Source organism: Phoca vitulina, unplaced genomic scaffold (genome assembly GCF_004348235.1).
Source record: "Phoca vitulina isolate PV1807 unplaced genomic scaffold, GSC_HSeal_1.0 scaffold82, whole genome shotgun sequence".
In the NCBI taxonomy this organism is placed as follows: Eukaryota; Metazoa; Chordata; class Mammalia; order Carnivora; family Phocidae; genus Phoca; species Phoca vitulina.
Genome location: NW_022589785.1, coordinates 3,917,004 through 3,940,650, shown reverse-complemented (window position 1 = coordinate 3,940,650; position 23,647 = coordinate 3,917,004). Strand labels below are relative to the sequence as shown.

The window sequence follows — 23,647 nt, the reverse complement described above, 5'->3', positions numbered from 1 at the left end:
CATCCCCACTTAAAGGTGGTGACTTCCGAATCCAGAGTGGTAGATGATACTCACCCGGGGTCCACAGCTGGCATATGAGCTCTTTCCACTTTAAGAGGCTTCCTCGGGGCTCCAGCTTACCTGAGCAAACTGCACAGCACAGACTTTGGGGAGGCATGTGGCACCCCAGCCTGGGCTAGGACTCAATAACCACTTTGCTCCCAGCTTCATGGCCTTAGACAAATCCCCTCACCCCCAGAGGGGCTGACCATGCTTCGGCCATGACTGGGACAAATATGAGGTCTGGAGCTAGGCTGAGTGGCTGTCCGTCCCAAGGTGTCACTCACGAACAGTGTGGCCCTAATCCTGCCATGTGTAAAACAGCCATAACAACAATATCCACTTGCCACGGATGTGACAGGGCCTCAGTATTTTCATGATGACTGTGTGGCAGTAAGGGTTCACTCAGTAGGAACTATATGGGTCCACAAAAGGATTGGCTTCAGGCCCTTTATCTCAGTGAGCACTTAGCATGTCCTCGGCTCCCAGGCAGGCTCTGAAGACTTAGAGATGAATAAAACAGAGCCCCTCTCCTAGGCAGCCTCACTCCCAGTTATAACAGTGTGTTCTTGGCAGAACCCCTGTCTCGTATAGGTGCCCTGCCCACCTCGCCCTCCAAGCTCCAACCACTCTGGCCATTACAGGTACTGTCCCCTCTGTGGGCACGCCTTTCCTGCTGTCCTCCATGCCCTCAGCCTAGCTCTTCCATCTCAGAATTCAACTCAGGCAAAGCGTCCTCAGGGTTGCCCTCCCCAATCCCTGGGCGAGGTCATTTGGCTGCATGCTAGCTGTTCCCCTGTTTATGTCCACATGGCTTAGTGTGACTGTTGGACTGGAAGGGAGAAGCAGGTCTGACTTATTCTCCACTAAATCCTTATCCTGGCATGGTGCCTGGCACACAGGACGTGCTCAGTAAGTGTTTGTTAGATGAATATCTACATGAGCAAGCAAACAAACACCAGGCCCCAGGGCAGCTGTTAGTTTTGCAAGATGAAGCAAGAAGGACCAATGGGGTCAGATCACAAGGAGCCTTGAATGCTGGGTGGAGGAGCATGCCTTCTTTGTGCAGGCCCTGGACTCGGGTTCTCAGTCCTGGGTGCCCTTCAGAGTCACTGAAGAGCTTTTAACAATTCTCATGCTCTCCGCCTCAGATGAATTAAAGCAGAACCTGAGAAGGATGGAACCGGGGATCCCTGTATTTTAAAGGCTGCCTGGCGATTCTGCCATGTGGCTGGGGTTGAGAACCACCGGCCAGATGCTGGACAGCCTGGAACTTCTCTGCCACACTGAGTGCCCCAGCCAGGGCGCCTTGGCTAGCACTCAGGCTCAGACCCCCACCCAGTCTCAGCTATCCTATCTCTGGGACGTGGAGGTGGGCTTGGCAATGTTCACATGCCCCCACCAGCCCACCTTCCCTGGGAAGGTCTGTGGAACTGGCTGGACGGGCTGAGTCTGACAGGCCCAGTGCTGATGGATGGACACCCCCTACCCTGCCGGCCCCACCCACAATCCACCAGGTCACCCCCCGGAGTGAGTCCTCTGATAACCAACTCCTGCCCACAGCTACCCACTCCCACCAGCTGCCTGGCCCTGGGGAAGGGAGGAAGGGAGAAGTTCCCATCAGAGCCGGCCACCGAGCTGGCCACCTACCCCGCCACCAGGAGATCCACAGCCACACGGGAAGGGGCAGGGGCTTTAGACTCACACACGAGGGTTCAAGCCTGGCGCTGCCACTTCCTGACTATGTGCCCTTTCCCCTGTTTGAACTTCAGTTTTCCCCTCTGCAAAATGGGGATGTTAGCGCTGTGCGGTGGGCTTGTAAGGAGGACACAAAGTAAGAACTGCCACCGTTTGTTGAGCATCCACGACAGGGGTTTGGAGGAGCCCTGGCCTCATGTTAGTGTGATGCTAAAGCACTCCCAGCCCCACTTTCCTGGCAATTCTAATGTGCCCTCAGGGTTGGGGATCACTGGGCACCTCTGCCAAGTGCTCTGCATCCATTACCTTATTCAGTTTGCACAGCAGCCCTATCAGAGGAGAGTTTTCCTCCCATTTTACATATGGGGCAACAGAGACTTGGAGAGATAAAGCAGCTTACCTGGGTCAAGTGTACCTGGACTTTGAAACCCGTGGTCTTTCCTCTACTCCAGCAGCCTCTAGAAAAGGCAGTGGATTGGGAACGTGACCAGCCCAGGCCCCCAGGGCGACATCGGGGCCTCTGAGTCGGGGCACCTTCCTGTCTTACGGATTTTGGCCGATTGATTCCTTACCTACCAAGAAACACACAAACTTAAACCATAAGTATATGATGAAAATAAAGGTCGGAAAAATCGGAGGAAGCCAGGGTTAAGGTTTCTTTTCCGGAAAGATAGCTGGGAAGTCCTGCGGAGGCCGGTGGCTGGCAGGGGGAAGGAGGGAGCAGAGAGCACGTTGCAGCCTTGGCCGTGGAGCAACGCCCGAGCCCTGAGACTTACTGGTGGGCTTCCTGGGCACCAGGAGGGTTTTTTTAGCTTTCTATTTTGAAATAATTATAGATTCACAGAAGTTGCAAAGACAGTGTGGAGAAGTCTACCATACCAGGATTTAAAAAAAAAAAAAACAAAACTGCCCAGGTGGTTCCATTGCATGGGCAGAGCCAAGAACCTCAGACCTAAAACTTGGTTCTTGCCTTTGGCTAGGTCTGGGTGGGGAGGAAAGGGTTGAGGTCACCTGAGGCTCAGATGCTTCTGCCGAGCGTCCCCACCTGTGGTCATCCCCTCCTACACTCCTCTGTGGATGGGAACTCTTTCCTTTCCTGATCTCGGGGATAGGAGGTGCCTGCATGCAGCCCAAGTCTGAAGCCGGACCCTCGCTCTTCTTGCAGATGCAGCTGCCATCTTGCTAGATGAACAGAACAAGAGGCCGTGCAGGAAGTTTCTACTGACAGGTAATGTGTTCTACTGAGTTTAGTTCCCCCTAGGGACCAGCATGCCCCATCTGGCCTGCTCGGATCTCTGCAGAGCCTCTCCCCTACCCCAGCCACCATCTGAAGCCCACTTTGTGGTCTTGGTGCATCAGCCAAGTGGTCAGTTGGGGCCTTCCCAAGGGTTGTGCCTTGGGACTGACTTCCAGGGCCTGGTTCCTCAGCTCTCCTGACCTAGAATGTGATTTTATTGGCCCACCCAGAACAAGCCAGCACTAGGAGATTGCAAGTAAATCTAGGAGACACTGATGGGTGTGATCGACTGGCTGATTAGGTTAGCCTGGGAGCCCATCCCAGCAGGCAGGGCTGGAGACGGTAACAGGCTTGACGAGAAACTTCAGAATTAGAACCAAGGATGCTAAGTGTTGATTTGACTACTCAATACCCACCAAATAAAGGTGCATATAGGTTCAAACAGATAAAAACCTCAGTAAGTGAAGGAACTAAGAGCAGATGAAAATAAGGGTAGGAAAAATAAGACAAAGCCAGGAGAATGATTCGTTTCCTCCATGCTTGCTTTGAGTTCCTGTATACTCTCTAGGGATTTGGCCCTGAGCTTCCTAGTGGCCAAGGCAAAGAGGAGAACCATGGTGACTACCATGGTATGTAAGAGAGCTTGGCTCTGGGGAGAGGTAGTGCTGTTGGCCTAAGGAAGCCAGATGAATGGCTGCACTCCCCTCAGGAGATGGTGCTGCCCCCAGAATGGTCACCAGGCCTGCAGGTCAGGGGCTTCCCCGACAGACTTCACTTGGAGTGAAAACACCACTGGTAGGTTCTGCTGGCTTTGGATACCTTCAGTCTCCCGTTATTTTGAGACAAAGTTTGGTCTCCCCGGTTGAGATTCAGAAAGCTACCCTGGGCTTTGGTGCCTCCTTGAGGAAGCTACCATTGAAACCTTTCTGGGGAGCAGTCCAGGGCTCATGCAAGCCGAATGGGCAGGTGGGCACCAGGCAGAGGCCACAGCAGGTGCAACGGCCTGGATTGGAGAGAGGAAGCATGACCCTTTCAGGGAGCCCCCTGTGGTTTGTTGAGGCTGGGGAACAGGGCCTGGGGCTAGGGGAGTGGTGACAGTAGATAAGCCTGCAGAGACCTGTGCACCCCAATCACGGAAGGCTTCAGGATTTGCTTCCCAGGGTCGTGAACGGGGCAGAATGGACCAGACAGGTTGCTCTGGCTACTTGTGTGGGTGGGGCCGGAGAGATTCCAAGTTTTTCTTTGGGGGTGGGGTTGTTACTCTGTAGACTCTAAAGCCTTGCACCCCCATCAGGGTGCCCCTCAGCGCATGGTGGGAGCTCTTCCAAGCAGTGAGTAACTCTGTCTTCCCTGCCTTCTGTTGCAGGCCAGTGTGACTTCGGCTCCAACTGCAGATTTTCCCACATGTCAGAGAGAGACCTCCAGGAGCTAAGCATCCAGGTGGAGGGTGTGTTTTGGCGGGGACCCTGGGTTGGGATGTGAAGCGGGCTGCTGGGGGGATGCCAGATATGAGGACTGCGAAGCTGCCCTGTGCCTCCCCACCTCCTCCTCTTTTTTTTTTTAATAGATTCTTTTTTTTTTCAAAGATTTTATTTATTTGCCGTGGGGAGGGGGGAGGGCAAGCATGAGCAGGGGAGCAGCACGCAGAGGGAGAAGCAGGTTCCCCGCTGAGGAAGGAGCCTGATGTGGGACTCTATGATCCCAGGACCCTGGGATCATGACCTGAGCTGAAGACAGATATTTAACCAACTGAGCCACCCGGGCGTCCCCCTCCTCTTCTTTTGTGGCCACCTTGTGGGGATAAGCTGAGGGCTGCCCCAGGTGATGGGGGTGTGTGTGTCAGGAATGCCTCCAATCCACTGCAGGCATGAGTGGAGAAGGAACAGGGGAGCCCCCATCTGTCCTCTCTGTGGGGTTTAAAGTGACATGTGGGGCTTTCCTGTCCAGGAGCCCTTAAGGGTGTGCCTCAGGCTCATCTGTGCCCTGCTGGTGCTCATTCATGCATAGCCTTCCTCCTTCCCTCCATCAGGCAACATCTATCTCGAGCCCTTACTCGGCACCAGGCAGATCCCCTACTGCATTCTGGGGACAAAGGGATGAAGAGGACACCTTCCCTGCCCTCAGAACTCTCAGGCCTAGTAATTCCAAGGAAGAACCAGGTTAGCTCCCCCTGGAAACTGCCACGTCTGCTTGTGGGAGATTCACTTCCCATTTCTCCAGTTAGAGAACAAGGACATTTCCACTTCGATGGTCTTAGTCAATCTTCTCATGAAACCCCTCATGGAACAAATGGAGAAACTCAAGCTAGCCTAGGGTGGAAGGGCCTCACATGAACCGCCAGCAGGTGAGAGGCCGATTCTGGCCTCCCAGGGTGCTGCTGCCCACTCTTCCCTCTGTCCGGGTGGCCTCGGGGCAGCCAGTGAGTGTCCGGGGCAGCGTGGCCTTTGCCCTCGTCCCCCAGTGGGCCTCACCCCCCTCCGACCCGTCATAGCCTTCGGGCCATGCCCTGCTCTGGGAGCCGATGGCCGTGCGGCCGCAGCCCTGGCAGAGACACAGGGTTTCCAGGAGCTCTCCCAGGGCAGAAGTGAGGCCCCACAGGCCTCGCCAGCGAATCCTGGCAGTGGTGGCTTCTCCAGCCCTTCACTGGCCGTGGACTCTCGGGGAACAGCTGGTCCATGGCAGGGAGAGCCTAGGCCAGTGGGCCTGCAGCTGGAGACGGTGCCTGGTGGAGACAGGGATGGGAGAAGCCCGAGGGGGCTGGAAGCAGAGGTGTGCCCCCCCCCGCCCCGGTGGCAGCTCTGATAGTCCTGGTTCTGCCACATCCCCTGGGACCTTGGCACATGGCGAAACCTCTTGGAGGCAGTGTCCTAATGCGTTGAACCTGACCACTTGTAAAGGTGAAGTGGGATGAAATGTATGCAGTGCTAAGCCCAAGCCCTGGCCCGCTTGTTGGTCCCCAGGTATGATTGTTTTCCTCTGGCCCCAGGCCCTATCCCAAGTCCTCCCGGAGACTCTGACCCATCTCACACCCAGCTTGTTTGAACTGTTGGCTCACTTTTAAGTGAGCAAAGGTTCTTACAGGACAGTTTATGAAATGAAAAACCAGGATGGGGCGCCTGGGTGGCTCAGTTGGTTGGGTGTCTGCCTTCATCTCGGGTTGTGATCCCGGCTTCCTGGGATTCAGCCCCGCGTTGGTCTCTCTGCTCAGTGGGGAGCCTGCTTCTCCCTCTGCCTGCTGCTCCCCCTGCTTGTGCTCTCTCTCTCTCTCTCTCTGGCAAATAAATAAATAAAATTTAAAAAGGAAGGAAGGGAAGGGAAAGGAAGGTGAAAGGGAAGGGAAAGTGAAAGGGAAGGGAAAGGAAAGGAAAACCAGGAAAGCTGAGGCAGAAGGGTGGGAGGGAGGAAGGGAGGGAGGGAGGAAGGAAGGATGGAAGGGACGGAGGGAGGGAGGGAGGGAGGGAGGGAGGGAAGCTGAGGGAGGGAAGGAAAGGAAAGCTGAGGCTCCTTCCCCTGCCCAGGGTCAGAGAGACCTGGCAAGTGGCCAAGTGAAGATCCAAACCCTGCTCTGCCCTGGTCTGTAGCCCACATTGCCTCTCTGCCCCCAGGTTTGGGCCCCTCCTGAGGACCAGGCTCTCTACATGCCTTATCCTGTGTCCAACTGCAAAAAGCTTGGGAGGCAGCCAGTGTTTTATTTCCACTTAATGAGGAAGCAGAGTGAGGCCCAGAGGGTCAGGCCTAGGAAGGTAGCAGCGTGGTAGGGACTGCCCTAAGGCTCTGCTCCTGGCCTCCCAGCTTGTGCCCTCATCCCCAGGAAGGTTCTGGCAGCTTTGTGGGAGGGTGGTGTCCGGGCAGGGGTGAATGTATCCCTCACTTGCCTCTGTTTCCCTGTCTCCACAGAGGAGAGGCGGGCCAGGGAGTGGCCACTAGATGTTGTCGAGCTCCCTGAGGGCCATCTGGAAGACTGGTTGGAAAAGAGAGCCAAGCGGCTGAGCTCAGCTCCAAGCAGCAGGTACAGGCCCGTGGGTCCCCGTCTCCTGTGCCCTCTGGGAGAGTGCCCTAGCCAGCCTGCCCTCACCGGAAGCTGAGTAGTCTCCATGAACTGCCCCGGCGCAGGGACCCGACATGGACGCCCCCACAGAGCTCCTCAAGGGAGGAGCCACATTGGGACTCTTGGGTCCCCAGGCCCTGGCCAGAGGCTGAGGGGCACTCGTTTAAAAGTTCTTGTTCCTGAGCCTCATCCTCCTGCCTTAGTGGCTCCTCCCTTAATTGGCATCTGTGCTGGCTGAAGGGGAGGCAGGTGGCCAAGCCAACTCGACTGGACATCACCAAGTCCATTGCCAGAGGGAGGGGCCTGATTGTGGTTCCTGAGGCCCCAGTGCGCCAGTCACTGCACTGTCTCCTCTCAGGCCCTGACAGATGGGCACGGTTACCCCGACCCTGCAGAAGAGGGGGTAGGGCTCACAGGAGGGTGTGACTTGCCCAAGGGCACACGGCTAAGAGGCAGAGCTGGGATTGCTCAGAGATGTGACAAGCTCACTCCCCAGCAGGTCGGCCCAGCTGCTGCCGGGCCTGGCACTCAAAATGCTCAGAAGTGGGTGGAACACCCTGGGTCAGGGGCCCTCAGGTGTGTCCTGCGTGCTGTCCCAGGGCTCCTGGGCTCGTCCGCCAGGTGTTGAAGGAGGGAGGGGGTGGAAAGGGGCTACCGGACGTGCTTACGAGCATCCTGTGACTTTGTAAAGCTGCCTGCACTGGGCTGCCTCGCTTTGTCTGTCTTGCAATGGGGCTTCAGACCCGACTGTCTCTGTGGTGTGGTCTCATGCGACAACAGGCTGGCCTGGGCCGAGGGAGCCTGGTTGGACAGTTGGGGGTGAGGCCTTGCCTCTGAGCTCTGCCAGGAGGTGGGAGCTAAACTTCTTGCCTTCTCTGTGCCCCCATGAAGAGAGCTTTTTGTTAAACTATTTTAAAATTAACTTTTAGTTGTTGTTAGGTTTGTTTTGTTTTGTTTTGTTTGAGACGGGGACAGAGAGGGAGAGAGCATGAGTTGCAAGTATGGTGGGGTGGGACAGAGGGAGAGGGAGAGAGAATCTTAAGCAGGGTCCGCACCCACCACGGAGCCCGATGTGGGGCTCGATCTCACGACCCTGAGATCACGACCTGAGCCAAAATCAAGAGACAGACACTTAACCGACTGAGCTACCCAGGCACCTCAACTTTTAGTTGTTTTTTAGCTTTTTTAAAAAATCTGTGTTGTTTTTGTCCCCTCACCTTAAAACAATACAGTACAGACAGATGTTGGAGTGTGATGTCCGTCCCTTCTGGTCCTGTCTGAGGTGGTTGTGATTTTGGTCAGGGGAGTGCCCCTTTGGGACTTGTCCCGGGATCCATGTCCCAGACCCCATCAGCTGGTGTGTCAGAGGGCTGGGGCTGGTTGGAGGTGCCCAGGGAGCTCTAGGGTCTTCCCCACTCTCCCACTGCTTGGACCTGGCCACCCACGGGTCTCGGCTGTGCTCCCCGCTCGCCTCCCTGCTCTGACTTGGTGGTTTCTCTGTTGGGAGTGAGCACCAAAAGCCTGGGCACCTCCTGAGCTTTTCACAAGGGCTCAGGGAGACCCAGTGCCTGGACTGGCTTGAGTGCAGGAGTGGGTAGAGAGACGGGTGACCAGAAGTGCCCACCTAGGGACAGATGTGTCCCAGTGCTATCCAGTGCAGGACGCTTGTGACCATGAGACTCAGAGGACTGGGGGATGAGGTGGAGAAACTGAGGCCGGATGACAGGCCCAGATCTCAGGTAGGCGGTGGTGAGCCCCTGGTAATCGGGTACTCGGGTGTGTTCGGTGCTGTGGTGCACCTGGCCCTTGGCCCTGGGCATTTAAGGGGTTGGTGCCCCTGGTTTGTGGCTGAGGAATCTCAACCCCTCCAGGAGATTGTGACTGTCCTGGTCACACAGCTGCTATCTTCAGCAGCCCTGAGCTGGCGCTCGAGAGGGAGCTTTTACGCCCCTGCTTGATCTAGTCCCTAGGCCACTGTGTCTCCAAGGGCCCCATCCAGCTGAAGGTCTGGAGTGGTGGAGGCAGCAGCAAGCTGCTGGGATGGGGTAGCTGTGTCGGGGCCACAGCCTGCACCTGGGGGCCACCCGAGGCTGTGGGGAGTCTCAGCCCTGTCCTTGTCCTCCTCACCTCCTGGCCACCCAGGCTGACCCCTTCCAGACGTCCACTTGTCCTCCGCACCTGTGTACCTTTCCACCCGCCTCCTGAGGGCTCAGAGCCAGAACGGATTGCTCCTGGGGCAGAGCAGGCCTGTCCGGCCTTGAGAAAAAGGCTGTTGGAAGGCAGGTGACCATTTATTATTACTTTCACCATCACTGCTTCGGTCTTCCTCAGCCCTCTCCTATAGGCCGGTCTCATGAAAAATAACCCCTTTATCCTGCAGCCCACGGCTGATGGGCTCTGCCCCTCCACCTGTGGCCTCACCCCTGCGGGGTCAGGGGAGGTGGATTCAAGCCCCCTGGCTGCTTTGTCCTATTCCCTGAGTCTCTTACCCTGGAGGCAGCCCTGCAGAGACCGTTCCCTCTGTGCCCTTTGCCCACCCGGTTTTCCCCACGGCCACAGCAGCCCCTCCTGGCCTCCCACTTCCCCTCTGCTCCTCCTGACCATCCCCTGACCATCCCCCACAGAACAGCCCCAGCCAGCTTCTAAAATACTCCCTGGCCTTGGCCGGCCCCGACCCCTGCGTCAACCCTTCTGGGCTTCCTCTACCTCAGGGTCTCTGGGCCCTGCAACCCAGCTCGACGGACCCCAGGGAACTTCCCTGCCACCTCCCCAGCCCGTGCGGTCCCCCTTCTCACCTCTCCCATCTGGCCTCTGTCAGTCCCACTGGACACTGGCGGCTTCTTGGATGTGGTGGGCATTTCTGATTTCTGTGCACCACGTATACACTACTTTGTCTGCCTGGAACCGCCTCCCCACCTCTGCCAGGCAAAGGCAGACTCATTCTTCAAGTTTTAGCTCGGACGCCCCCCTCACGGCGCCGAGCTCACATTGTCACTCAGGCTTGGCGCGGGCTCGGGCCATGTTGACTGCGTGGGAGCACTTGGGGGAGCAGGGTCCCTGGCCTGGAAGACTATTCCCTAGGTGTTGGTGCTGTGGACCCCTTGTGGGGACCAGTGTGGTGGCTGCTCTTCTCTGGGTCTCTGTTTCCTCCCCTGAGGTACAGGGGGCAGATGGCTGCCCAGTCCACCTGGGGCCACCCAGACCCGAGGGCTCCAACCCCACGGGCTGAGCCACACCTTCGAGGTGAACCAGGCCAACCCTCCTTATAAAAGGGGGAAATGGAGGCCCTGTGAGGCCCCATCCTGGCACACTGTGCCATCCTCCTCGGCCAACTGACCCTGAGGGATCTGCCCAGAGCAGACAGGGCAAAAGCTCAGACACACAGACTAATCCCCCAGCAAGGCCAGCGCTTGTCCCTGTTTTCCATTGTTGGCTCTTCAGATTGTGACTTTATCCCTCTTAATCTCCCCTTTTGCACCCCTCTCTGGACTGGCGCTACTGTTCCAGCCCAGGTGCTTCCCTAAGACTCTTTTCTTTGGGTCAGAACCACAGCTGGGGAAATGCAAAAGAGAGCAGCTCCTGTCCTTGCACCGGGGGCAGGAGGGTGCGGGTGGGCAACGGGCCACAAGGGAGGCCATGGAGCGGTCTTGTGCATCTCAGTGTCCCTGTGTGCTCTGCGTAGGCGGGAGGGGTGTGCTTCATGAGCTCAGGGGCCTGGGGAATGTGTCCATGTCTGAGCCTATGGAGGGGGTACCCTTATCCTGGGGGGAGGCCTCAGCTGCCGAGGAATCTGCTCCATCTTCTAGAGAAGGGTCTGAGGCTCACAGGAAGGGTCTCACCAGGATCACACCCTCTCTCTGCAGAGAATTGCAGTCACCTTAACCCTGCAGGAAGCCCGGGGCTGGCTGGCAGCTGGGGCTCTCCCTTCCAGCAACTGCGGAGCCTCCCCCACTCCCACCCTTCTCTGCAGCTGGTGGAGTTGATGAAGTCTCCCCAGTGCCATAGATCACGTCGGGAGCTGCTTCGTGCGCTCTCCAGCAGACGGCAAACAGCTAGGCAGGGGGTTGCCCTGGCCTCTTGTAACAGGAGGCCGCCTGAAGCCCTCGAGTGGGCTGTTCCCAGCAGGTCAGGCCCCAGGAGGAGCAGGCTGGGGGGCTGGCAGCGAGGCAAACTCCCGGGGCTCCTGACCCCAGCCACCACCTACACTTCGGAGGCCTGAGGCCTCTCCAAACCTTTCAGAGGGCTCAGGACTTTCCCTCTCAGCAGAGGGCTGGCCACTGGATCCCAGCCTGCCTGGAGCTGCCAGGGTATCACCTCCACTAAAAGCTAGGCCTGTGGACTGGGGGGCAATGTCTGGAGCCCACGTATACATTGCCTGTTAGCCCCTAATCCCCAGTCCCAGACTCTGTCACTTGGGCATATGACTGACTCTGTGCACCTCAGTTGCCTCATCTATAAATGGGGTTCATATGAAGATGCTTGAGGTTTCTCTAGACCTTGGTGCCTGGCCCAGAGCAGTGCCTAGTCAGTAAGAGCACTCAGTGTTGCTACTTGTCGCCAGCAGACATTCACTGAGTGGCCTCCCTGCGCCAGGCCTGGCTCTGGCTCCTGGGGGACAGATGGACATCACCCCTAACCCCTGGTCTCTTCCATGTGAGAGCTCCAGTCCCATAGGGGAGACGCGAGCTCTCGGGTGAGTTCAAAGTGCTTCATAGTCTGTGAGAGGCAGAGCAGCGGCCTGAGTGGGGGTTAAGTCCAGAAGCATTGGAGTATGGAGCAGCTGGGGGCAGGGGGGCGGGGAGCTGCCTCTGCACCTCACTTGGCTCCCTGAGGACAGGGTGGCCCCTGGCTGGGCACCCAGGGTGGATGCTCCAAATAGGCCCTGGGTTCCCAGGTGGCAGCTCCAGGGGGGTTGGACCTCCAGGGGAAGGAGAGTGAGTAGCATGAGAAATGAGGCTTTTAAAAAAATTTTAGACAATATTTTTTTCTGATTTCCAAGGCTTGCGTGCCTGTAAAACTTTTCTTGAAAAGTATAAAGAAGTAAAAAAAATCACCCATAACTACACCACACAGATAGAACCACTGTTAACATTTTGCTGTGTCTTCCAGGGTTTTTTTTATGCATTTATATATGTTATATATCTTTAAACAAAAATAGTATCATGCTATATACATTATTTTATAAGCTGCTTTTTCTCTCTACTCACACAGTACATCATGACACCTTTCCTTATCAGTGCATACAAGTCTGCCTTCACTTTTATGCGGGCTGCATAGCATTCTCTGCTGTGGACGTGCATATGTATTTAATCAGTCCCCCACAGGTGGACACAGGTTATTTCTGCTTCTTGTAGCTCAGTCTCTGCCCACAACCCTGCTGTTTCACTTGGGCTCCTTCCTAGAGGTGAGGTTGCTGGCACAAAGGGTCTGCATGTTTTTGAGGCTCTGCCTTCCAGAAAGGTCATGCGAGCAGCTGACCTTTCCCGTAGCTGGGGCGGTGGGGAGAGGGGGAGCTGGGGGGGGAGGTGCCCCAGCCTGGGCCTGTGCTGGGCCCCATTCTAATTCTCTGACTTTCTCCTTCTCGCTAGGGCCGAACCCATGAGAACCACCATCTTCCAGTACCCCATAGGCTGGCCACCAGTCCAGGAGCTGCCTCCATCCCTGCGGGCACCCCCACCCGGGGGGTGGCCCCTGCAGCCCAGCGTCCAGTGGGGCTGAGCCCCTCATCCCCACATGACCCCATCTGGTCAGCCTTCGTGTCAGTCACAGTAAAGATACGGGCTCCTACTGGGGACGCCGAGGCCCCCGCCTGCTGCCTCCTGGAGAGCTTCTGAAGCCGTCGGCTCAGCCTGGCTGGACGGAGGCGCCGGAGCCGCCCTACCAGGTGCAGCCCTGATCCGAGCTCTACTCCAGGCAGCTCCACCCTCCCGCCCTCATGGGACATCCTGAGAAGATGGGTGAGAAAACTGCCTTCTGGATGTTTATAAAGAAAGTCTGTCACCACGGTGGTCTGGCTTCCTCCTTGCCCGGCGCCCTCAGCTCCGCGCCTCGGCCCCTGGGCAGAGGACGGGCGGGACTGGCGTTGAGACGAGGTCGTCTGCTGGGTGAGGAGTGCTGTTGCCCTTCTCCCGGGAGGGCCGGCAGAGGCTCGGCACGGCTGGGCAGAGGGTGCGCCCGTGTGGCTGGGGTGGCCACCCAGGTGAAAGGGGGCTCCAGATCCAGGAGAGGAGCTCGAGGACTCAGTCTGCTGTCCCAGTCCCCGCATCTGCCCGTGCCGAGCTGCCCCCCGACCGAGAGATGGCACAACTGGGGCACGGTGGCAGCTGTGTCTCTGGCCTGGACAGTGTAGAGAGGTTGGGGGCCCCGGGAAGACAGGCCCTGGACTTGGGGGAGTGGCCTGGCTGAGCTTCTGGGCACCGGCAATGCTGGGCTGCACCAGCCCCTTAGCCCAGCATGACACAGGGCCCCTCCCGAGGCTTCTGCCCGGGAGGAGCCCCCCAGGCTGGTGGGGAGATCACACAGGCTGCTCAGGCGACGTGGAGCCTCCAGGCCCCTGGTCTGCTTCCCTCCTCACTGCACTCCAGTTCTAGATTCTGTGCTGGGTGGTGGGCAATGTGGTCCTCAGACTGGGGAGCTCAACGGGCACAGAGACTGCAGGGCCACCTCAGATTCCCCACCTGCTGTGAGCTTTTGCCCTTCCTAAAAATCCCTGTTGAAGGGGGTACTGAATCTGGGGGCCCTCTGAGCCTCAGGCTCCTGATCTGTGAAATGGGCAAATTCTCTGGCCCCAGTGGGTGCATGGAGGAAGGCTGGGCTTGAGTCTAAGGAGGGTCAGAGAAAGGGACCCCACAGAAGGCCAGGGGCCTCCTCAGGCTTGGCCAGCGAATAGCGCCCAGGAGACCCCAGCCTCACCCCCTCTCCAGGAGGAAGCCTCCTGCCCCCGTCTGCACCCTGCACACGGCCCTGGGCAAATCTCAGGGACCAGGGTCAGGCTGGCTGTGTGGCCCTGGGCACAGGGTGCCTCCTTCCTGCCTAAGTGACCACATCAGCTACTGGACCCTGTACAAATGCCTCCTAAATTTCCCAGGAGCCCCTGGACGGTGGGAGGGAAGAGTTAGTGCTACAGGCCAGGGTGGGCAGGGTGCAGGCGGGGCCGGGGGCCGTCCTCAGAGCCCCCGCCAGGCCCTCCGCAGCTGGGCCTCGGCTCCATGCAAGGGCCCGCGGGGGCAGGTGGGGTGGGGTTGCCAGACGTCCCGGCCCCAAAGGACACGCGGCGGTGGCCCCGGGAGCCGAGCGCGGGAGAGGACTGCGGCGGCGGGGGCGCGCCTACTTCATGCCGCTGCGCAGCACCTGGTTGGCTGCGATGAGCATGACGCTGATGATGAAGGCGATGGCGAAGGCGCAGATCAGGCTCTTGCGCACGCACGTCTGGCGGATCTGCTGGTTGGAGCAGGCTGTGGCCGCCCGCCAGGGAGCACCAGAGAGAGACAGACGGGGACAGCGAAGCATGGAATCAAGAGCCGCCTGCACTTCCGCACGTGGGCTCGTCCCACAGGACACGGGGGACACGAGGCGTGGGGCGGGCAAGGAGGCCCCCGGCCGTCCCCTGCAGACCCCGGTTCCTCCTCCCCCTGCCCCAGCCGTTGGCCTGCCCGTGGGGGGAGCGGGGGCCGGTCACTCACTCTCCACGTCCACGGGGCACTCCTCGGCGGTGCCCAGGTGGCTTTCCTCCTCCGTCATGATGATGTTCTCGATGTCCTTCATGGACAGGTGCTCACAGAAGGTGTCGTACAGCAGCCGCTTCAGCTCGTCCACGGTCAGCTTCTGCATGTCGCACTTGGGGAGGGGAGGCGACGCGGTGCTCTGGCCACTGCCACCCCCACGGCTACCACCCAGCACCCCGCAGCTGCACGGGCCCAGGGACACGCCTCCAGATTGTGGGGGACCGGAAACAACTGGCTCCGTTCCTTGAGTCCTTGACCACACCAGCCTCCCCCAGGGGGCCCCTGGCCCTCTGGGAGCTAAGACATCCAGGGGACAGACACCTGGGATAGTCATCCCCTTTTACAGTGTGGCCCTGGCCGTTCACTGGCCCCGTACAGCCCTCCACAGGGGGCACAACCCTAAGTCCCACCCCGCCAGTGCATACCTTCCAGAAGACGGTGTCAAAGTCAGTGCCGTGGAACTTCTCTGGGATCCCCGAGGTGGAAAGCTTGGGTCCCAGGAGGGTCACAAACTCCTCAAAGTCCACTTGGCCATCGCCTAGGGTAGGCACAGGTCCAATCATGGGCCAGCCCACAACTGGGCTGGGTCCCCGGCCACCTTGGGCCACTGTGGTACCTTGGGCGGGTCCCACCTTCTCTGAGCCTTGAGTTAGGTTCAGGGACTAACACCACCAAATATAATGAGGCCCCACCTGGCAAAGTGGAGATGGAGTGCGGCGGGTGGGCCCGAGCACGTGGGAGAGCTCACATTTTACTCAGAAACATGGCTTCCCAGCAGGTGTGGGGCCCGACATCCTCACCACCCAGGAGCTGAAGCTCGGGGCACAGTCTGCCCAGACGGCTACCTGCTCTCTGGGTGGGGAGGAGGCAGGGTTGGAGGCCCCGGGGTGGGGGGTGGGGGGACGGGAAGAGGGGACTGACTGGACATTACTGGTCTTTTTTACTAGGTTTTCCTTAATAAATCGCCAGGTGGCAAATACGACTAAATGATTTTTTATTTGGGGGTGAGGGGACCTGGGGTATTTAGTACATCCTTCCTACTTTTCTGTGCTTTAAAAATTGCTCGGGAGGTGCCTGGCTGGCTCAGTCGGTAGAACATGCAACTCCTGATCTCGAGGTTGTAAGTTTGAGCTCCACGTTGGGGGAAGAGATGACTTAAAAATAAAATCTTTAAAAAAAATATTGCTCAGAATGATGCAGAGGGAGAGAGGCAGATCCTCTAACCTCCGTGTGTGGGTGTGGCTGGGGCCATCACACTCTGGCCTCTATTTTCCAGGCTGGGAAATGGGGCCAGACCCGACTGCCTACTGCCATGGGCTTGGGGGTGCCTGGAGGGTGGGCTCAGCCTCAGAGGCCCAGGTGAGGGGTAAGGAAACTGAGGCAGGGGTTGGTGCTCACCATCCATGTCCAGCCGCTGGATGATAACTTCTAGCTCCACCTCATTGGGCATGTAGCCCAGGGAGCGCATGGCCGCGCCCAGCTCCTGCTTGGAAATGAAGCCATTGCCATCGCGGTCAAAGACTTTGAAGGCCTCACGGATCTCTGTGGGCGGGGGGAGCAGAGCAGGTTGGGACCTCGCCTCTGTCCCCAGCACCCCCCTCCCTAGGCTCCCAGGATTCCCAAACCCGCAGCTTGAGCCCGGCATTGAAAATCCACTATGGAGCCTGCAGGTCTGGTCAGAGACACGTGGCAGGTGGCCCAAGTGTCCACCCTAGCGCTGCCTTCCAGGAGCCCAGGGCCGGCCAAGCCAGGCAGCAAAGGTACGCCCACGCCCGAAGCACGGCCCAGATCACCCTCGGGGGTCTCCTTCTCCGAGCCAGGCTCCCACAGCCTCTCAGGGCGTGCTCACGACGACCCCGTGTGGTGGCTAAGCGTGAGTCCCACTGTGCCGGCTCCCGGGGCCTGGCAGGGGTGGCCTCTGAGCTGCCGAAGGCTTCCCTGTCCACCCCTCCCTCCTGCCATCCCCTACCCCCCGCTCATCCCCATCGCATGCTTCCTCCCCTGGGCTCGGCTTGGAAACTCCAGCCAGCACTCCTTAACGGCACCCCATGTGGCAGCCACCAGCTCCGGCTCAGGGCTAACGGGCCCACAGCTCCGAGCAGAGACTGCCTCCCCTGTCCAAGTTTGGGGGAAGGCGGAGGCTGGATGGAGGGGCCCCAGCAAGCCCAGGCCTGCTCAGATGTGGAGATTGTCCCCTGCATTTTACGGAAGGGGAGACGGAGGCCTGAGGACCTGGGTGACAGGGATGGAGAGCAAGGCACTGGGCTGGGAGCAGCGAGTGACCTCGGGCCAGACTCAGTCCCACCCACAGAAGAATGCCCAGTAGTGATGCAGGTACAACAAGGGTTTTACCAAACATGTCCAGGAGCTGTTGAGAGGTCCTAACCTCTCCCCACTCAACTTCGCTCTACCTGCTGTCCTTTCATGGTCACTCAGCCCAGGAAGAGCCCTGAAGAGCATTTTCCTTTGGCCGAGACGGGAACCTCACTCCACTCACACCCTCTCTGCTCCAGCATCCTTGTTCACCTGCCAGCCTCTTGGCCTTTGCCTAAGCTGTCCCCCTGGCTGGGACTTCAGCAGGCAGAATCCTCCCCCTGAGTGTGAGTGTGGGTGTATTTGGAAGCAGAGACAGATGAAAATGCTCCAGACTGCAGGCCTGGAAACTGAGGCATGGAGAGGCAAAACAGCCAGCCCAGGGTCAGTTTGGGGTCAAGGCTATTTCTGGTGAGAGCAGGAATCTGGCTGGCCCAGGCCTGGCCTTAAGGGGCTGTGAACCCCTAAAACTGTGGAATCCTGTGCCACGGGGTTATTCCCTGATCCCGCTGGCCCCCTCGCAGACTAGGGGCCACGGCAAAGCTTGGTCAAGGACCCAAATTTCATCAGGCTCTTCCTACCTGGTGTCTGCACCCAAGGCCTGGAGGTTAGACCAGATGACCCGTAGGCCAAAACAGAGATAGTGGGCTGTAGCCAAGTGGCTTGGGCCCCCAGACCCTCTGACTCTGGACCTTCTCCACCCATCCTAGGTTGGGCCTGAGAATCTGGTCTAACCAGGGTCCCCTAGGCCAGAAAGCAGCTGGGATGGGAGATCTGGACCAGGCCCAGGCGTTTCTATAAACCTTAGACTTGGAACTCAGGCCAACTCCCACCTAGCATTCTCCCAGACCACTGACAAGGTGGTAAGCTCCCCACCACCAGAGGTATATGAGTGAGGGCCCGGCAGTCAGGGAGGCGGCTAACGGGGTCCTATGGCTTTGGAGTCTCTAGGTAGAGATTAAGGCACCAAGCATGCAACCAGGCACACCGTCTGCCACTCTCACCACCACACACACTTAGGTTCTGGCCAGCACTGTAGCCCTCCTGACCCAGCCCCAGGCTCTGCCCACCTCAGGTGTCCCGAACTCCAGCCCGAGGGGCCCTTTCAGCCCTGGTGAGCACCAGGAGTGCTCCATGTCCAGACCTTTGAGCACAGGGCTCCTTTCGCCTGGAAGTTCTTCCGCTCACCAGGGCAAACTCTGATGCCTCTCAGGTTCTCAGCATAGATACCATCACCTCCCTGGAGTCCTCCCTGCCCCCCAGCTGACTCCTGTCTTCTTCTGGGCTCCCACACGCCCTGCTCTGCCCTTGCACTGTTCATTCCTGTCCACCACACTGGACTGTGAATGAACTATGAGTGCCATGAGGCCAGGGGCCACTGCTGGGGCCCCATGACCTGGAACAGTGCTGTCTGTCAAGCATAAACATCTGCCAAACTAGTGATTAAATGAATGAATGACTGATTTGGGGAGGCTACCCTTCTAGAGCACACAGAGGAAAGAGCTGAGCAGAAGTTCATGCACCACTTGGTGTGAAGCCACCATTCTGAGCCCATTTACTTCTAGTTTACAAACAATCCTAGTAAGAGAAAGCGTTTGCTTTCCACTCCCCAAGTAGGCGAGAAGCATGAGGGGAGGTTGAGCATGCTGCTTGTCCCCCTGTCCAACCCCCCAAGGACCCCACCCCAACCCACCCTATGGGCCACCCACAGAAGAGGGGAATCAAGCTGAGGGCAGGGTTGAGGGTACCATCCCCAGATTTCTGGGTGAGGGGCTGTTTTTGGAAGGAGAAACCCAGGGTCAACACCCCATCTTTCTGGGTCCCGCAGTTTCCTCCTCTGTAGAGGCCCACTGGGAAATCTCGAGTTGGGATGGCAAAACCCTCGACCCACAATGGGACTGCAGTGGATGCTGGCCCCCTCCCCTGCAAGGAGCTGGGGTCCAGGCTGTGCCTCCCACCCTGGCAGGGGCCGGGTGTGGCCCCCAGAGCCCATGGCTGCTTCAGCCCCTCATCCTCTTCTGGAAGCCTTAAGCTGGACGCACCGGGCTGGACGGGAGACAATGGAGGGCAGGTGAATCTTGGGTTATGTGGGCAGATGACAGACCCTGAGGCAGCCCAACAGGCCTCGAGGGGCATCAGCACTCCATCAGGAAGCTGGAGTCCAGAGACAGGGTGCACATGCTGGAGATCACTTGTGAAGGGGGGGGCAGCGTCTGTCCTCTGCAGCAGTTGCCATTCTCCGCGGCATTGGCCCCACGCCCCACCACTTTGGCGGCCCTGAGTTTCTGGTCTGCGCAGAGGCAGCTGCTGGGCTTGCAGGAAAAGGGGCAGGATAGGGGACTCTCCAACCCCCCATACTCTGAATGCCCTATTTGGTCACTCTCAGTGCGGGCTCCACTATCTGACTGAGCCGGCCAAGTGCCAACCCCAGAACCCTGCCCTGGTGGCTGTCTGCCGGTCCGTCTGTCTGTCTCCTTCCTCTTCTCTCTGGCCAGAAAGGGCTGGGCTAGGGCTTGCAGCCACCACACTCCTACCCTCAGGTGCTCAAGCCTGTTGATGACCTTCGGGCCAGCCTTCGTGCTCCTGCAGACCCTGGGGGGGCTTTGCTGTGTGTGTGTGTGTCGTGGCAGGGGTGAGGGAGGGCGAGATACGGGGAGAAGCTGGAAAGCCTGTCTGTGCCTCTCCTTCTCCGGAGTCAGACAGGCTCCAGGCCAGCTTTGCCTGGCCACATCTACCCTGCCAACTGCCACCCATGGCTCCCCGGGGCCACAGGTCCCCAGGTGCCTTTGCCAGACCTTCAAGGACTCTTCTACCCAGCCTTTCGCGGAGGCTGCCTTCCTGGCCCGTCTCTCTGTACATCCAGGGTCCCTAACTCAAGAGCTTCACCAATCTCTCCGCACTCCAGGCTCTTACTCCTGCAAGAACCCCCTCCTTGGCCTCCCCTGCTGCAGCATCTGGGTCCGCAAGCTCCCTCTACGTGCCAGTCCCCTCGATGAGCACCTCCATTGTGTCCTCTGTCACCAGCAGCCCTGGAGAGGGGCAATGCCAAGCCGCTTCTACAGATGGAGACACCCGAGGCAAGAAAGGCAAGTGATTGTCCAAGGTCACTCTGTGAGCCGAGGGTGTAGAGATTGGAATCCAGTGCTGCCTGGCTGGGAAGCCCTCATCAACACCCTGCGCTCTCCACCTCCCTTACTGGTCCCTCTCCCCCTCAGATTAACCGCCCCCTGGATTTCTGCAGCAGGCACATAATGTCTGCAACATCTCATCCCAAGCTGCCGGGCTTCCTCTTCTCTGCACATGTGGATTCCCCACCGGTGGGTGTCCTCTCAGCAAAGGGCCTGGATCTTACCCAGACTGCCCTGGGGCAGGAGCATGAAGGCAGAGCACTGGGCAGGGGGGCAACACCTTTTCCACCCAGCCCTGGCACTCAAGGACCACCGGGGCCTGCAGAGACTTGGTCCCCCAGGAGGGCTTCAGAGTGCCTACAGGCAAGAAGGGGGTCAGCTGTGGAGGACTTCTTGCCCTCATCTACAGCTGCCCACAGGCTAGGAGATAGGCTGGGGCCACCCAGGCATCTGCTTGCTCCACGACCCCCACCTGGTCACCCCAAGGAGGGCTCTGCCCTTCAGATGCCCCCTGTGCCAGGGTCCCTCTGCTCCTCAGGGCCCAGGAGAAGGGGACAGGAGAGAAGCAGGGACTGCATTTGGTGTGGCTGGTGACTAACGCTGCTGGGTTCCTGCCAGTGTGTCCGCCAGGCGGCCTGAGGGGAGGCTGCGGCCTCCTCACCCCTGCACTGCCCTCCCTGTGCCCGCTCACCCCTGCATCCCAGCCTCTTCTCAGCTTCTCAGTGTCTGCACCCCAGGGCTGGGTTTTCAAGAGAGGAGAGTCCCAGCCAGGCCCATAGCAGGGCTGCCAGCGTCATGGTGGGGTGCTGGAAGCAAGGGTAGGGAATGAGGTGGAAGCTGCATGGGTTTTGGGCGGACAATGTTGTCCGCTGCCCAAGTGGCCAGAAGGAAGGGATAGAGGAGGGCCCATGGAGGGAGACACTGGCAGGAGATTCGGGGTGGCCCAGGGCAGGAGGAGAAAATGGTGGAGAAGAGATGGCCCGTGCCCCATCCCCTGCCCTCTTGGTCTTCGTGTACCTCCTCCTTTTCCCACACCCTGGACAGACAGGGCAGACACTTGGGCTTTGAGGTTCAAGGCCAGAGATCCAGTAGCAGCACTCATCTCTCTGTTCTGCCTACATCAGACACCAGACCCTGTCTTCATGGCTCTGCCAGCCTCTGGGGGCTTTCAGGGGACTTGAGAGGAGCAGATGGTTCATAGTCTACGGTGCGGGGTGTGTGTTGGGGGGGGAGCTACTTTCTCCCTCTTGATCTTCCCCTCACCCAGTCTGACTTCACCAAGATCTACCCTCTCCAGGGCTTGGGGAAGAGGGAAGACCTCTCTCCATGCCTTCCCCTGTGCTCCCATCACCATCCCTGACTGCATCGGTGTCTCAGCTGCACCCCCCCCCAAGCCCTGATGAGCCCCAGATCTCAGAGACCCTCGGACCCAAGATAACTGAAGAGAGGCCCAGCCTCTGGGCGATCTCAGCTGCTCACCCAACAGCAGATAAGTAGATCCTAGGGGTCCAAGACTCCTATCAGCCCAGAACCCCCACTCCACTCCAAAAGGGGCCCTAGGAAGTCTGGGGGTTGGAAGGCCCGAGAACCTGCCCCCAGCCCAGGAGGGAAAGAGCTTGTAGGCCCCAGGGGTCTCATTGCTCCGCAGAATCTTCGGTCCAGGGACCCCAGACCCTGACCTCTGCTCTGATCTCGTCTAGCCCCTTGCCTAAGGTCCCCATTCATGCTGAGAGGCAGAGGGACTCTGGGGGAAATAGATTTGGGTCCCAGCCTCTGCCTTTCCCTTCCAGGCTTGGTTATCGCGACCAAACCGCCCAATCTGGCCACTTGTTGTTGCAACCACCTCCTGGACCGCCCTCCCAGCGCTCTGAGCTGGGGGTCCCCGCAGGGCTGTGGGGAAGGGGCTAAGGCCCCAGGAGGGACTGGGGACAGCCCCGCAGGCGGCAAGAGCAGGGCAGTCGCCCTCTCCCCTTCTCCGGCTGCCCGAGCAGATTGGATTTTAAAAAAAGCGACACGAACGGAATGTCAATTCGAGCGCAGAGCCGCGGGCGGGCGCCGCGGAGGGGATCAGGATGCGGGTGCTCCGGCCGGGCCCGCGCGGGGGGCGCAGCTCGGACCCCCACCCAGACCGCCGCGTTGCCGCACCGTCACCGCGGACTGCGCGGCCCCGTGACCCCGCTGCGGGGCTCGGCAAGTTTCCGCAGCGCAGGGGACCATGCGGGCAGGGGCTGGGCCGCCCCTCCGCCTTGGCTACCCCCACCGCGGCACCCAGAGGTGCGAGTTGGTCCTGACTCCCCGCGTAGCTGCTCTCTGGAGCGCCCACCTGGCAGCCGGCACCTGCGGACGGCCCCCCCGCCCCCTGCGCCCCTAGTCCGCGCTTCACCTGGGCGCACAGGTAGGAGGGCCGGCGGCAGGGGTCCCGGCGGGGCACTCACCCTCCAGTTCGTCCTCAGGGATGTCCACGGGGCGCTGCTCCGACAGCAGGTTGGGCACGGTGTAGATGCCCCGGTACATCAACGCCGCCGTCACCGGGTGGAACGGCATCTTGGAGGCTCCGCGCCCGCCCGCCCGCCGCAAACTTTGAGGTCGGGGCTCATGGGCCGGCGGCGGCCCCGGGGGCGGCTGGAGCGGGCGGGGCGCGCGGCTGCGGAGGGCGGCCAGGCGGCAGCAGCGGTGGCGAGACGGGGGGCGCCCCTCCGGGGGCCTAGCGCCCCCGCGCCCCGGGCCGCCGGTCCATGCCGCCCCCCCCCCTCGTCGGGCTGCCGGCCGGGGCCCCGCAGGGGCGGCGGGGGCGGTGCCGCTCGGGCCTCTCCGCTCCGGCCGCCGCGCGCCGCGCCCGCCGCGCCCGCTCCTCGGTGCTCCGCGCGCTCCGCGCTGCTCGCCGCCCGCTAGTCCGCTCGCCGGCGCGGCCGCCCGCCTCCCCCGCCCGCCCCCTCTGCGCTTCCCCCCCCTCCCCCCCGCCCGCCCCTTCCCGCCGCCGGCCCCTGCGCGGTCGCCCCTGGCCCGCCCCGGGCTCTTTCTCCCCTTCGCCCCAGGTTCCCCTTTCCCCCAGCGGAGGATCACTTGTCTCTCGCCCCAAGTCCGCAGCCACCGGGACCAAGGTGGGGGTGGGGCCTTCTTCCTGCCCCTTGGCCCGCCCCCACCCCCGCACGAACAGAGCAGGGAACTGAGGACCAGAGACCTGGCAGCGAGGTGAGATGGGGCCCCAGGCGCCTGGGTCCTGGAGGAGAATCATACAGTATTGGTGCCAGGAGGGGCTCCAAGGTGGGGAAACTGAGGCTGAGAAAGAAGGGCGTTGACCAAGGTCATAAGGCGCTGGCGGCAGGCAGGAGCTTGGGACAAACCTGGGGCAGGCTCCCCTGCCCGTGGCTGAGACCTGGCAGCTGACCTTGCCCCCCACAGTAGAGCCCCAGTCCTGGCTCCTTTCCAAGCCCCCACCACTCTGCCTGGGGAGCTGCCA

General features: G+C 59.8%; 2 protein-coding genes across 2 annotated transcripts in view; one reads left to right on the top strand and one right to left on the bottom strand.

The window, feature by feature from the left end:
• Nucleotides 1-13,025, top strand: part of ZMAT5 (zinc finger matrin-type 5) — a 28,417-nt gene extending 15,392 nt beyond the window's left edge. The window contains exons 3-6 of the mRNA XM_032395094.1: nucleotides 2,903-2,965; nucleotides 4,341-4,421; nucleotides 6,872-6,983; nucleotides 12,611-13,025. Coding sequence (XP_032250985.1) covers nucleotides 2,903-2,965; nucleotides 4,341-4,421; nucleotides 6,872-6,983; nucleotides 12,611-12,740 — 386 coding nt within the window. The 3' untranslated portion in view covers nucleotides 12,741-13,025. The remainder of the gene's footprint in view (nucleotides 1-2,902; nucleotides 2,966-4,340; nucleotides 4,422-6,871; nucleotides 6,984-12,610) is intronic.
• CABP7 (calcium binding protein 7) lies at nucleotides 12,114-22,751 on the bottom strand. Its single transcript, XM_032395093.1, has 5 exons — nucleotides 22,623-22,751; nucleotides 16,145-16,288; nucleotides 15,172-15,284; nucleotides 14,705-14,858; nucleotides 12,114-14,476 (listed from the first exon to the last, which is right to left on the bottom strand). The coding sequence occupies exons 1-5, from the start codon at nucleotides 22,729-22,731 to the stop codon at nucleotides 14,349-14,351; spliced, it is 648 nt and encodes a 215-aa protein (XP_032250984.1). The 5' UTR covers nucleotides 22,732-22,751; the 3' UTR covers nucleotides 12,114-14,348.
• Nucleotides 22,752-23,647: the final 896 nt, after the last annotated feature.

Coding starts and splice junctions, on each gene's coding strand:
- CABP7 (XM_032395093.1), bottom strand. CDS start 22,731: ATGCCGTTCCACCCGGTGACGGCGGCGTTGATGTACCGGGGCATCTAC. Junction 16,289..22,622: donor CCCTGAGGACGAACTGGAGG/GTGAGTGCCCCG, acceptor CCCCGCCCACAG/AGATCCGTGAGGCCTTCAAA. Junction 14,859..15,171: donor TTGACACCGTCTTCTGGAAG/GTATGCACTGGC, acceptor CCCCTCCCCAAG/TGCGACATGCAGAAGCTGAC.